This window comes from Ciconia boyciana, chromosome 3 (assembly GCF_034638445.1).
Source record: "Ciconia boyciana chromosome 3, ASM3463844v1, whole genome shotgun sequence".
Classification (NCBI taxonomy): Eukaryota; Metazoa; Chordata; class Aves; order Ciconiiformes; family Ciconiidae; genus Ciconia; species Ciconia boyciana.
The window spans coordinates 81,922,679-81,937,161 of record NC_132936.1 but is presented as its reverse complement, the minus strand read 5'-3'; the positions used below and the strand labels follow the sequence as shown (position 1 = coordinate 81,937,161).

Here is a 14,483-nt window from a genome sequence, read left to right as displayed (position 1 = left end):
CTCCACTTCTCCATATATCTGTGGAATTTGCCTTTTTCTTCACTACTGCTTCAATTTCACAGCAAGGTTTGATAATACAGAGATGGGAATTCATGCTTGTTCCTCTGTAATTATACTTGACATCCATATGGGCATTACAAGAAGTTCATCTTCATTAATGATATTGTAATTAATCGAGAAGTGCATGCTATCGTCACGTCCACTTTTATGCTGAGTTGCCAAAATAGGCCAGTATAAAATATTTATACTTTAGGAGATTTTTCTGTTTTTTTCTTGTTTTTTTTCTTTTTTTTTTCCCCTTTGGTAAACCAGTGAAGTCAGTCCTAACCAGCATGGACACAGTGGAACTCCATTTCCATTAAAGGCGATCCTGAACCAATTCACCTATGTGAGCGGTTTCCATATCATGGAGAAGCCTTTGTCTCCTCAATGACTTTCTTCTTACTGTGTGAGAACAGAAAGTCACTGCCCTTAGCAGCTTATGTTCAGAGGCACAAGCACAGATAATCTAAGGCACTTCTGAGCTGAAAAACAGCAGGGTACTGGCTCAAAGCAATCTTGTGTAGCTGCCTACAGTAACGAGGAAAGATTGTCTTTATTACCTGAAAGTGCAGTGGGGTCTTTAGGAAGGCAGAATCTCATTCTAATTGAAATAAAGCAGACGACACCTGAACACAGCCCGTTCTGCCATAATCCTGCCTTTCCTTTTCCCCTTCCACAGTGGCATGGTTCACCTTCGACCCTTCCTCAGCTCACAGAGACATAGTGCTGTCGAATGACAACCAGACTGCCACCTGCAACAGCTACGATGACCGGGTTGTTCTTGGCACAGCAGCCTTCTCCAAGGGTGTGCATTACTGGGAACTGCATGTGGACCGGTATGACAACCATCCAGATCCAGCCTTTGGTATTGCCAGGATTAACGTTGTCAAGGACATGATGCTAGGCAAGGACGACAAGGCATGGGCCATGTACGTTGATAACAACCGCAGCTGGTTCATGCATTGCAATTCTCACACCAATCGGTAAGTGCCACCTGCATGCTTTTCTCATTACTGATCTTTTTTTCTGCTTTGCATCGGAGGAAGGGCTCTCAGCAAGCCATCTAGTCCATCTCCCTGCTAAATGTAGTTATTTTATTCCTTCTTAAAAATCACTAGTGACAGCGATTGCACCTTAGCAATCTGTGTTGGTGTTTCTTATCCTCACTGTTAGCATTTTTTCCCTGAGATCTAGCCTAACCCCCCCCCTGCTGTGATTTAAGCCTGTTATTGCACATCCGACCCGCAGCGTCAGCAGGCAGGAGCGCAGCACACTGGGACGCAGGATTTCTCTCTCATTGCTGGAGGAGTGCAGGGGGAAAGGTGGTTGATTCTCTTCCTTAGGAGGAATCTTGGCTGCAGGGTTGCACAATAATTAGGCAAAGCACGGGTGATTGCCTGTCCAAAATGCAGGTGTTTATTGCCAGTCCTGAAAGCTGATTAAGGGTAGTGCTGTAGGTCACACCTAGGGTGATGTGGACACAAGGGACTGTTTGGCAGTCCTGCAGGGCTAAGTGACAGCTTCCACCGACTGAGCCGTTGTACTGAAGAGCTTTGAAAAGTGTCTCAACTTGTACAACAAGCTTACACGAAGGAGGATTTCAGAATGCCCCTGAGCCATCGTTACCAAACCCATCTTTCTCCCACCACTCAGAGGCTCTGTGTGCTCTATGCAACAGAGGGATGGGGAGACATGTTCTAACTGAAGCTACCTCCCGGATGGATCACACAGAGACAACATGTATCGGCATAGATCCAGTGTCGTGCTGATACGGTTGCATGGCTTTCAGCACTCATGATAGTTACTTCTGCCTAGTGCTGGCTGTGTTTCCTTGACGTGATGCTGCGCTGTGTAGGGGAGACACGGTCAACTTCGCTTGAAGCTCCCTGGGGTATCACCAGAGCAGAGCTGCACTGCTCTCTCTCCGTGTCCCATGAGAGGGTCAGCCCTAGCTGAAGGTCAGCTGGCTACTACGGGAACTGAGACCCTTGAGAAGATCTCCACTGAAGAGTGTGATTCAGGATCCTAAGTCCCTTGCTTATTTTGGAAAACGGTGTATTTGTATACCTACTCTATCACAATGGGAGATTGGTGTATGAATAAAGTGACTAAAAGATATGATACGTAGCAGGCCTGTGGCAGAGCAGGAATCAATTTCGATTTAGTTTTCTGCTGACTGTCCCAGCAGGTCTTCCACACTCACTAGCTCAGGTGTTGTTTCTGTTATACCAAATGATTAAAAGCAAGGCTTGCAGTGATTTTTAAAATGCTCAAATGCAGGTATTATCTCCTTAAAGAGATAAGTTCATGCCAACATGCACTGTATCCTAAAGCTGGTTGTAATGTCTCCTGTCAAATAGTCATTTATACTCCAAAGCATACTTGTATTTTAAATAAGTATACTGCAATTGCTGGGAATTTTTGTTTGAAGCATAGTTTGATTTTGTAGTTTATTACAGACAGGTGGAAGAACCTTGCAGCTGGATCAAAAGCTATCTGAAGTCAATTGGAATATTTTCTATCGCTCCAAAGACCTTAGATCATGTCCTAAGACAATATAGAGTAAAATAACATCAGTATAATAAATATATCAAAAGGTTCTCTGTCCCTTTAACATCTTGATTTGATTTAGGGCGGAAGTAATATTAAGCTGTATTAATTTTAATGCTCTGTGAAACAGCTTATGTTTTCTGGAAAAAAGCTGGCAACCATTCTGCGTCCTACTGTCCCAGAAACCTATTTTATGGATTTGGTCCTTGGCATGCTCCTCCTGGCAAGCAACACACGAGCTAAGCAAAAGCTTTTTCTCTTGGAAGCACAAACAATGGAAACACTTTTGATTTCCAGTCATCCTGCTTAAACAGGAAAACAAAGTGCTTTCTGTTGATGGTAGTTTCCCAGTTTTTACTAGATAAAACACAAAGGCTTTTGCAGGCACATCCAAGGCATGGATAGACCCATGGAATATCTGTTCAAGTGAAGTACACTCATAAAGGGCATGTAATCTTATGAAATCACATGCGCTTCAATGAAATTAGGTCTAGGCATTATATTTTTAACTGTGACAGTCAAGTAGGTCAGTTTTTTAACTCATTAGCTGTAATAGTCTTGTGGAAACAGTTATTGCTGCCTAGTTGTTTTTCCCCACTGGAGGCAAGTGCATGACAGCACAGTATCACAGTCCGAAGGAAATTTATTGTCAGTTTTTAGCCTCTCAGATGTTATTGTGATGGAGGTTACATCTTAGCAATCATTTCATGCTTCCTAATCTTCATGGCAATAAATTAGGGCAATAAATAAATGACTAGCTTCAAGGATAAGCTGAGGTGGAGCTTGAAAGACCTATTCATGGGACCCGTCACATTTAGAGTACTTTCCTGTTCCTTTCACTCACAGCATGCAAAATTGGACCTGTCTACATCCTTAAAAACTAGCATGACTTCTGTAATGCTAGAAGAAGAGGCATGAACAGAAGACTCTAATGCTCTCAAAAACAGAGGGAACCTTTGAGAGTAGGTTGAGCAAACTGGTTAAGAAAACACTTTAGGGCAGGGATATAGCTTTGTGAGGTACCTTTCAGCCTCGTTGTTCCTGGAAATAATCAGTTCACACCAGAGATGGTGTATGCCCGTTGCTAAGAGGCACTGGCATTCATTGCAATAGATCCGTTCCTTGGCAAAGTTCCCAAGAGCAGGAGTACCTGGTGCTGTAGGCGATACTCTAGTCACTACATGGTTATGTAAAGAAAGAGACGGAAATTGCCCTGAAATGTTTTATACTGAAAGCCAGTGGGAAGTCAAAATCTAGAGAATTTGGAGTGTAGTCTTAAAGCCCCTGTGATCAGGAGAGTCTCTTCACTGACTTCAGAGTTCTCAAGACCAGGTTTTCATCACACAAAAATGTTGCCATTGACTGAAAAATACTGTCCTTGACAATGGGCATGGTAAAGTTGTTAAGTTACTGTAAAGCTCATGATTAAAATACTGTTCACAGAGAGTTAAACTAATTCTTCAGTTTTCTTATTCAAGTGTTCATAAATTGTTAAGCTTTTTTTTCAATAATAGTGAAACTTATTACTATTCTTAATTCCTCAAGCCAATCCATGCAGTCCTATTCTGCACATTGCCCAAGCGGCTGCTGAAAGCATCTTAGAATAACAGCCTCCACTGCTGCAGGCAATGACATTTTTCATGGTAGCCAAATTCCCCTATCTGTATTCCAACCTTCCAGGCTTCCGCACAGCACCTCCGCACTCAGGCCTTGTTGTTGCGCACAGAAATAAAAATGTGCAGGACTGTGAGAAAAGAGGTGTGAGAAGTAGGATTTACTTGAAATAATGAAAAAGTGGTGCTTATCTTCAAAACTGGACTACATTTAATGAATGCTAAGTATTTATTTAAGAAGTATTGTAAGAAACAGTTGTATTTTCCTTTTACATGGCTTGCAGATTACTAGGGACCTATGGTGTAACTGTCATTAAGTAGTTTCAAAAATGCATTACAGTAAAGCAGCAGCTTTTTTGCGTGCTGCCACAGAAGTGTACCAGAGGAGAGCAACATCAGTTTGAGTCTCTTGAGCTAGCTGGCTTCTTTTATTGCAACTAAGGCATTTATTAGAAAAACTATCCTGCAGTACTGTCTAAATGATGTACAGAAGAGTGAGGAAATGCCTCACTTATTTTGCTCACTTATTTTGTGAGCAAAATAAGTTTGCTCACAAAACTTTGACTCTCCCACGTCTTCTCCTAAAGGAAGTGACCATGACAGTAGTCCAACAAGCACTGGAGTCCTCAAAGTACTGTTCCCAAGGAAATCATGGGATGCTCGGGAAGAGCGGCTGTTCAGCCTCCAAAAAAGTCCAGCCTCCCTGGCAGCAGCACGGCCAAGTGCCGCTGCTTGCCTTTGCCCTGGCTTCGTCCTGCCAGAGCTGGTTGCTCGCTGTGGGGAGGTGGCGGCCGAGGAATGGGGCAATCTACCTGCTGAAGCCCTGCAAGACTTGTGGCAGCAAGGAAGGGAGAGAGCTGGGTCCCCATCCCTCCGCTCTGCCCCTGGGCCCCGTGGCTCCTGGGGGGGCCTCAGCTGGGTCCCCCGCTCGCCTGGGCTGGGCTCCGCAGGCAGCAACTACCTCCCCTTCAGCGGGACTGGCCCCGGGGGCTGCGGAGAAGTCACTCAATGTCACTGTGCAGCACACAGCTAATTAGCCCACAAGAAGCAAATTAGCTTCTCATATAGGAAAGAGCATAATAATCTCAAAAAGGCAAAGTTGCTGTTCCTGTTTCCCTAAGAGGATCAATGTCGTTTAAAAGGATGTCGTAAAATCTGTTTTAAAACACTGCAGGATATAAAACGAGGTGCCCTACAATCAAAGCTCTTCCTAAAGAGAGAAAAAAATAACGTAATCTATTTGTAAATAGCTCTAGATCATAGTACTGTTGCTTCCCACAATCTCATCATGAGTTTTATGATTGAATGCTTTTAATAAAAATAGTCTAGGTACTGAGATACCGAGGATAGGTAAGCATCTTAACTCTTGTTGGAAAATAATTTTCTTTATGGTTTTGGAGAAGAGCTCAAATAGAAACCTATTAACGCTTATAGGACCAGAAAGCAAATAAAAGGAACCTAAGAACGGTAAAGTTTGAAATCTAACACATCTCAGAGCCAATTCGTGATTCTCAGCTATACTTTTATTGTTTGAAGAGCTTTAAATGGAGAAGTAAAAACAGTATTCTATCCTATTATGCCACAGATAAAACTACCTTCAGAGGAAATGCCGTGCCACGTTTAGTCTAAAGGAAAGCAGTTTGTGACACCTAGTGGACAAGATGAAAATTTCTTACCCTGCACTATATTCTTCCTAATATTTTGATCCCCCCCTTTTTTTTTATCTTTTGCCTGCCTGTTGTGATACATTTTATGTTAAAATTGCATTAATCTTGTGAATGTTGTGTGCCTGAGGGGAGTGCGTGGGACAAAAGACAGCTGCTTCCTTTCGTACTGCAAATTATTTGAAATCTGATTTACCCTGAACAAATTGTGTCAGGCTGTAAATCCATTGCAGAGCCCCCATGATATTAGCAGAGTAGCAGTGCCTGCGGCCAATCTGCATATCTAGTAGATTTTTTTGCTCAGTGCTTTTTAAAGTAATACTGAGTTTGACTAACCCCCAAATCGAAGTGCATTAATGTCAAATTGCTCAAGCGTGTAATGGCTAGCTCAGTCTGTCCTGGCAAGCTCTGATACCGTGGTAGCTCTCAGCAGCTGCTCCTGACACAACCAATTATCGCTGGTATTAATAACCGTGCCTGCACACTTGAAACAGCTCCCAGTCCTATAGCTGAGCACCTTGTCAGTCAGGGAGCTACGCTTATCCCTAGCCAGCCCCGCCTTCCCTTCCTCCCCAAAACCACCATCTGTTGTACCTGTGCTGGCTCCCTGGTCTCTGGAAAGCTGGGTCCCCCTTAAGGCATGCCAAGGTGAGTACTTGAACTGGAAGTCTGAGTCTCGAGCTGTTAGCAGGCGTAATGATTAGAAATGAACACCTAGGAAACCAGCTTTCTGCTTTTTCATTCCCTGCTGTGCATCACTTCACTATAGCCGGGGTGCTCTGAGGAGCCGTGTCTCCAGGACTCCTTGTCCTGCATGCTCAGTACTGACCTGACCTGCTCACCTCCCCGTCTCTCATCAGCCGAGGGGACCTGTTAGCTCTGGACCCCCTTATCAGCTCTTAGATTGCAGTTGGAGGAGAGATGGACCTAATTTCTCTTTAGGGTCCCCCCATTAAGCTCCCATGAATGTGGTACATATGTTTCAGATAAAGGTGTGGGTCAGTCATTGCCAAATGCCGCGGGGATAATAATTTCACTGTGCTGCTCCACTCTCCCTTTGCGTAGTAAGATTGCCTTGTCCTAGAGAGAGCAGCGGCGGTGTGGCACTCTGCCTTCACCGACAGTGTGGTCCCTTTGTACCTTAGGACTGAAGGAGGAGTTTCCAAAGGTGCCACTGTTGGCGTGCTCCTGGATCTGAACAAGCACAACCTGACTTTTTACATAAATGGGCAGCAGCAAGGGCCTCCAGCGTTTGAAAACATCGAGGGTGTCTTCATGCCTGCGTTGAGCCTCAATCGAAACGTCCAGGTAAGTCTTCTGCAGTTCAGTCCCACTTACCCTTCTCATCTAAAGGAGAATGTATGCTACCGGCCATTGCTGCTGGGGCTGATAACATCACCTGTAGGTCATCAGTATGGCCCTTTCCTTCTCAGACTGACACCTAGGCTACTAATGCTTTTTGGAAAACTGCATTTGACCTTCTGCCATGCCTCACAGATGTGAGGAGTAATGCTGTAAAAACAAGTAAAAGTACCTGCACATGCTAATTCCTACAGTTATTTTGCTGCAACACTCCACTTGGAAAGCAGTGGTGCTAAGGCTTCCTCTGCCAGTTTGACTAAAATCATGAGTATCCTAATTCCTCTTAGATCTTATGTTTGGAGATTATTTACATTGGCAAGAGGCAGAAATGTGAGCAGCACAGTGGTAAGGAGAGCAAAGACAACGTAGGTCAGAGAATTAGTGCCACAGAGAAGACCCGGTCAGTACATCATTCCCGCTCTTTCTGAATTTTGGAGGTTGCGCTCTGTTCTCAGGAGGATCCCCTCTTGGAGGAATCCTCTTTAAATGGAATGCATTTTTACTTCAAGACCACTGCATATGGCTAGAAACAGGACGTAGTGTAAGGGAGAACCTATGGTAACACCCAGGAGCCTGAGGACTGAAGGAGGTCAGCTTAGGTCGGGCAGGACCAGTGCAGTAGTGCAGATGAGTGCACCTCTCATCATTTAAAACTCCCAAACTGAAACCAGAAACCCCACATGGCCTTATTAGTACATGAACATTTAGCATTCGTTACTGGTGGCATCCAAATCTTTCAAGGTTTCATAGCTTTATTGTATTTGATGCACCAAAGTGGAAGACACGGGCACTTCTCTGGGCACCTCACTGCTATATTCAACACAGATTTTTACTCACAACCTACCTTCAGTTTTAGCTACCTACAGCCTTTAAGTACCTGGCTTACATTTCTTACCACAACTGAGTTAAGGCAGAGTGTGGCCGACAAGGGGAAACTCAGAGACTAAGCTTGTGTTTGCTGTTGACTGGTGCTCTGGTAGGTCTGTGTGGGAACCCTGACCTCGTAGAGATGTCAGGTTATAGAAGGAGCACTAAAATGTCCTGTGCTCTGTCTTGCCAGGACAGCAAAGATGAAAGGATTTTCTTGTATTTAGTACATGGGCTCCACTGTGTGATCCCTGTCCTGAAGTACTCGGGGTCCCTCACGCAAAGACTCCATCCACCTTGTGTCTAGCAAGCAGCGCTGCTGGAAACCTACAGCTGGTGGCTGGATTTGGGAAGACATACGGACACTTTGTGAAGAAGATAGGGGCTTCTAGACCCCAAGGTGTTCAGGAGGGAAGGGGGAAGGAGACTTGTTTATTGCAGGGGCTCAGTATAATCTCCATTAATATTCTTGGTGACTTAAACATGGACCTGAAGTCCCACAACCCTTCCCCTGTCATTTACTTGCTCTTGGCCTTCACGAATGCTCTCTGCTGAGGATGTCCCAGTTTTGAATCTACGTGTTGTTTCTTCTTTGTGCAGGTGACCCTGCATACAGGACTGGAGGTGCCACAATGTGTAAAACAGCCCAAGTTGCCCAACAACTAATGAAGCCCCTGCCTGACCCTGTGCTGGATTCTGTAAGCTTTCTCAGTGTGATTTGGCACTTTTCAGTAAGTCAGTAAAAAAGCATTCTCTTCCCTGACTTAAAACATTGTACAGCATGTTGCTCACCGAATAATCCACTGGTTACAGCTAGCCCACTCCATTCTTAATTTAACAGCCAGAGCAAGCATACCCACTGAACAGGCACTCAATTGCAGATGGATACTTGAACGTATCTACACTTCATTGCATACATATGTACACACATGTGCACACACACACACACACACATGCACACACATGTACATTTATAAAGCAAAGGCTTAAAGGAGTGTATTTTCTCTCTCATGGCTGGATTTGTGCTTAAAAGATATTAGGGATGCTGGAAAAAATGGGTAAGACTAAGACTGAGGGACAAGGGCTGTTGGAGCAATTTACCAGTAGGTGAACTGGATTCCCTTGCCACCTGAAGTCCTTAAATCGAGAAAGCATATGTTTTGACAGCTGAAGTGGAGGCTGTGTGCTCAAGAATTCCTGGTTGTCCATTACATTCAGGGGCTCAAATGACCATTAATTATTCCTTCTGGCTCTAGACTACAGTAAGCTATGGGATAACGTTCCCCTGGAATTCAGGGGCAGAACTTATCTCGTTATCTTCAATGAGAATAAGATTGGTTTCCAAACACTGCCATGTAATAGTTGCCGCTCATTTTAGCTAACACGGTGATATGTGCAGAATTCAGATACAAAAAATAGAGAGAAAAATATCCTTGATACATTTTAATGTTTGTTATTTAGGTGTGATTGTGGAGACTATCGCATACAGAAGATCTGATAGTGGTTACCAGCACAACTCTTGAAAAACAGTGCAGGGGAGATCCCTTTGAATTGAATTGATAAGAGATTTATTTAAACACAGCACATGCGAAGCATCCCATCTAGAGAAATGCTACTTTCCAGCCTTGATCCTGATAAGCCCTGGGCAGCTGTAGTTCCAATGTAGCTTTGAGATCAGAAGCCTTAATTTTCTATTAGATTACTGTGAGCTAATTAATGTCTTGATCCTAATGAAGCACTTGAGCGAGAGAGATTCATAGCATTAACGTGAAATCTGTCCCTAAGAATTTTTTCTGGATTGAGACATAAATCTTTTGCAAGACTTACCTGTGTCTGGCATCTCCCATGAAAACAAGCAGCCGTTTCAGGTGCTGCCCATGACAACTGGAGTCTGACTGACAGGGAACTTTTCCCACAGCCGTGGCACTGTCACCTGCGTGCTGTTGTCAGAAAACACATTGATTTGTGTGTGTGCTTCTTTTCCTCGGAACCCAGTTAACGTATGCAAGTGTGTGTGTGTATAGCAGCAATGCGTAAGGATGAGATGCAGCAGACTGTGTGAGCCCATGACATCTCGGACTCTGTCACTCTAATCCTACGTAAGTGTGGTGCTATCAAAGACGAAAAGCATAAACTCTTAAGTCCCATCGATGTATTATTTCCTTTTTTTAAATCCTGCTGCTTATACAAATTTTCCTCTCCAAGCATACGTATATGCACACGCATATTGTTATCAGACATGTAATTATTAAACCCGAAAACAAATATTCTAACCAAAATCCAGCTTACTGCCTTGCATTAAACCACAGCCACAGGACAAACAGCCCAGGCCTGCCTTCAGGCAGCCTGCCAGCCCCCAAGCATCCTGCGGCAAGTCCACTTCTGGTCTCTGGCCAGAGCACATCACTCAGGCAGCGCTGGGCGATGGCAAGGCTTCCCTGTGGCAGAGCGGCCAGGATCCTCCCTGGGGTCGTCCCCCCTCGCAGGAGTTGTGGGGAGGGGGAGGCAGCCCAGAGCGAAACAGTCCCGGGCTATTGCACAGACAAAAAGCAGTCTGCCATCATGCTGCCTGTAACCAACCAAGCATCCCGTAGCCCACCTCTCCTGCAGAACAGCAGTGCACTTTCAGTGATACCAAGACTGAAATAGAAAATAAAACCAACTCCGGGAAAAAATAACGTAAGCTTTTAAGTGGGAAAGCAACGGTACGTTCTTCAAAGCCTGGAATGGATTGTGTTAGTAAACTTGTAGACATTGAAATAACTGTGCTACGCTCATCTTGGTTTCTTAAAGAACAGCAGAGACCAACTGTGTTACAATTTTCGGTTTCGTTTAATACCATATGAACTCGTGCAGGATTTTCTAATTAGCGGGTCTGGTTTAACCTACCTCAGCTAGAATGCTACCAGATCCTGAATTTCCTCCTGAGTGTGCTCTTCTACAAACCTAACAGTTGTAATCAGAGCATTGGCTTTTGAGTATTGCCAGTCAGAGCAGCGTATGGGAATACTGTACATAAGTTGCACATAGTTTTTTTATACTGGAAAACATCCCGTGATAATTTTAATACAGAAGGCACTCCACTTTCACTTGTTGTATTAAAAACAAAAGGGCGTTGTTTGTTTTGGGACTGAACCTTTGTTTTTACTCCCAACATCTGTGAAGGAAACTCCAATGAATTTATATCTTTCCAATCTTCAACCATTGCCAGATGTTTAAAAATAATTCTGAATGGGTTTTAGAAGTGTTTGCAGTACTAGGTTTTGGTTTTCGTAGTCGCTTTGGTATCGGTTCCTGGTGTGTAATACCTTGGGGAGAACACAGTGAGTGATACAGGTTACTAGTTTTTAATGGAAATATGGACAATAGGTAGGGACATGCTTCAGAGCTGTAGAGAAGTTCGTTTGTTATCCTCTACACATTCTAACGTTCATAAAAGTAGGGTACAGACTAGCTACCATTACAGTCTCCTTTTAACCTAGCAGAAATGCAAATAAAATAAAAGGAATACAGTTAGAAGTAGGTAACCTGCATTACTAAGACTAATTTAGCCTAGGTTAAAAACTAAACAAGGTGGTTGTATGTGTTGGTTGTGTACACATTCAAGGACTTGGGTTTGGCATGGCCCATAGCAATAAACCAGTTACCCAGCACAGTGTAGTCTCGTGACTTCAGCTGGATACATTTAGGCAGTTTGATTAACACAAATAATGCTTAAGTAGTTAGAATTACGCTAGAAACTAACTACTCCACACGTGAATATTTATGCAGAGCATCCAGATGGCAGTGGACATCTGAACATAGGCAGAGCAGAATTTTCCCTTTGCAGAACAGCATCAGGTGAGGAGAAGTGGGGCACTTCCACCTCTCTGCTCAGGCTGGAGGTAGTTTGCTTCTCTGCAAGTAAGTCCCCTCGAGGTCCATCTCGTTATAAACCCAGCAGTTCACATGTTCTTCATCTACAGCATCTCTTATGCCAGTTTTTGTTTCCTCCAAGTCCCTCCTTTAGGAGGGAGGCAGCCTTTAGTACTATGGCCCTTGCAGAAACTGTGTTGCTGACTGTCCAGGGAGAACCCAGGGAGCTGATGAGTTCCATAGATACCCAAGGGGACCACTTTGGATGCTCTCGCTTCCTTTGGATTCCTTGGGGTATTTGTGCAGCTCTCTGGGACTCCAAGCTCCTCCAGCACCTGGACCCGCACAGAGCTGCCTTTCGTGGGACTCTTCTGCTCCTAGAGGCCAGCCTGCTCCTTGTAAGCAGGAGAGCAGAGCCTTTTGCACTGGGATGAATCCCACCCACTATTGTACAGAGCCAAGGTAGCTATAAATTGACTTAATGTTTAAAAAAGAAAACAATCCACAAACAAACAAGCCCTCCTCTAATAAACATAACAAAGCTTGACTTCTGCATGCACCCGTTTGGAACCTCTGCACAGCTGCTAAATAAATACAGCAGGCAAACTTTCTGTCCTGCAGAGCAACAAGGGACTCTCCGTTTTCATCTGCCCCTGTGAACCCCAACCTTAGCCTTTCTGAACCTTCTTCCTGGCTCTTTCCTCTGCAAATTTCCCTGTTAAGTTTAGTGGGAACAAACAGAAGTGTGCTATCAGGAGCGTTGTCAGACTTCTCAAGGCGTGCAATGCTACACGATTTCCACTCCCTTCTTTTCCCTCATCAACTCAAAAAGAGCTCACAAGATCTCTCACTAAGACTTAATGTCAAATGAGCACAGGCCTAGTTGACAATCCCTTACTACTTCTGCTGTGGAAAGGTATGCGCTATAAAATAAACGTCAGTGAGGACAGTAGCATACTGTGATATATCATGCAATCTGGCTTCTAAAAACAGAAAAGGTAGGCAAACAGCATTGTCACCTCTTATGCTTGCCTATTCATTTAAGATACATAGAGGAAAATATATTGGACTGAACAAAATAACTTACATATATCAGAGTTTAAGAGGAAAAGTATTAAATGTAATTTATTATATGCATAATGTCCCATCGTGTTGTAAATAATGCCACGATAGTGTATTGCTGTAGTTTATTCTTGGCTGGTGATAGAGTTCTGTCATAGTGCTGTGTAAGCTTTTATTTTTATTTTGTTTTTTTTTTTTTCCCAAAGTGTAGTGAGTAGAGATGGCAGAGAGCACCCAATACTCTGGTTTCCAAGTTGTTCTAGAGCAAGAAGAAATGTGAGATGCAGCTTCTTTTTTTCTTTCTTTCTTACATAATATTTCTTAAACAAGGTAAGAGAGAGATGAGATCAAGGCTAAGCTGCCACTACCACTGTATGAAAAACAGTGTGTTTGCAACTACCAACAAGAGGTGGTGCATTTTTGGACCACAATTCAGACTACCTGTTCCTGTGAGAAGGGATGCAAAGTACCAGCAACCTGGTAACAGCAGCTTTCTGGTGCCATCTAGTACATCCTTTGCTCACAAACAGAAAGATGAGGAGAGAGAGTTGTTAGACCTAATCTCAGGCCTTACCAGCTTTGCAGCATTCTGCTTAAATAGCAAAGTCAAGAATTCAACTTTGAACCAGGCAAGATACTATGAAAACCCCAAGCATCTTGGCTAGATCAACTTTGGAAGGGAGATTACAGTTTCAAGTCCTTCAACAGGTTATGGTGACAAATCAACCACATTGCAAATGTAAAGGGCGCTTGTCACTGAAAATTATGAAACAAAGATGGAGAGGGTTTTTTTTAGTCGTTTGGGGTTTTTTTTGTAAGAAGTAAGCTGCTTCTAGTTTTTACTGACAACATTTCTGGCGATTCCTCTGCCCAACACTACTGAACGCTGCATGCACACAAGCGGCTGGAGTGGCAGCCTGAAGCACAAATCCATCATAAATAAGACGCGCTTGGTCTTCTTACGTGCAGAAGCCCATATGCAAGCCACAGAGACTAGATGTGCGGGGCTCCTGCATCTTTGCACAATACAGGAGATAGACGTGCGTTTTACTGACAGAGGCACTCAGCAGCATTTTCCCCTTCCCAGGTTAAGCGACCTTTTTGTTACATTTGTTACTGCAAACAGATCCAAGCAGAATTAATTACAATTTTTTTTAAAATGCTAATTGGAGGATTTCTAACATTTTCTTGTGAAGCAGTAGATAGAAATACTCCTGGATCCCAAATGCATTCCTTCATCCTCCTCCTCCCTTAAATGTTGTCAATAAAAACACTAACCTTTCTGGGTAGCATGGTGAGAAGACATTATGTGATGAGTATTAAAAATAAATGCATGAGGTAAACCTGCTGTTATTTCTGATTGTTATATGAAGCATGAATAACACTAATTTAAATGTTGGCAACCAAAAAAGTGCAAAGGAATAAGAAAACGGTGTTCACTTCTGGTTAAATGAAAGACGAGAAGTTC

General features: G+C 43.6%; 1 protein-coding gene across 3 annotated transcripts in view; it reads left to right on the top strand.

The window, feature by feature from the left end:
• The window catches only part of TRIM67 (tripartite motif containing 67), a 33,821-nt gene extending 25,057 nt beyond the window's left edge, over positions 1 to 8,764 (top strand). For all 3 annotated transcript variants that reach the window (XM_072857977.1, XM_072857975.1, XM_072857976.1), the window contains 3 exons: positions 722 to 1,025; positions 7,015 to 7,177; positions 8,699 to 8,764. In XM_072857977.1, coding sequence (XP_072714078.1) covers positions 722 to 1,025; positions 7,015 to 7,177; positions 8,699 to 8,764 — 533 coding nt within the window. The remainder of the gene's footprint in view (positions 1 to 721; positions 1,026 to 7,014; positions 7,178 to 8,698) is intronic.
• Positions 8,765 to 14,483: the final 5,719 nt, after the last annotated feature.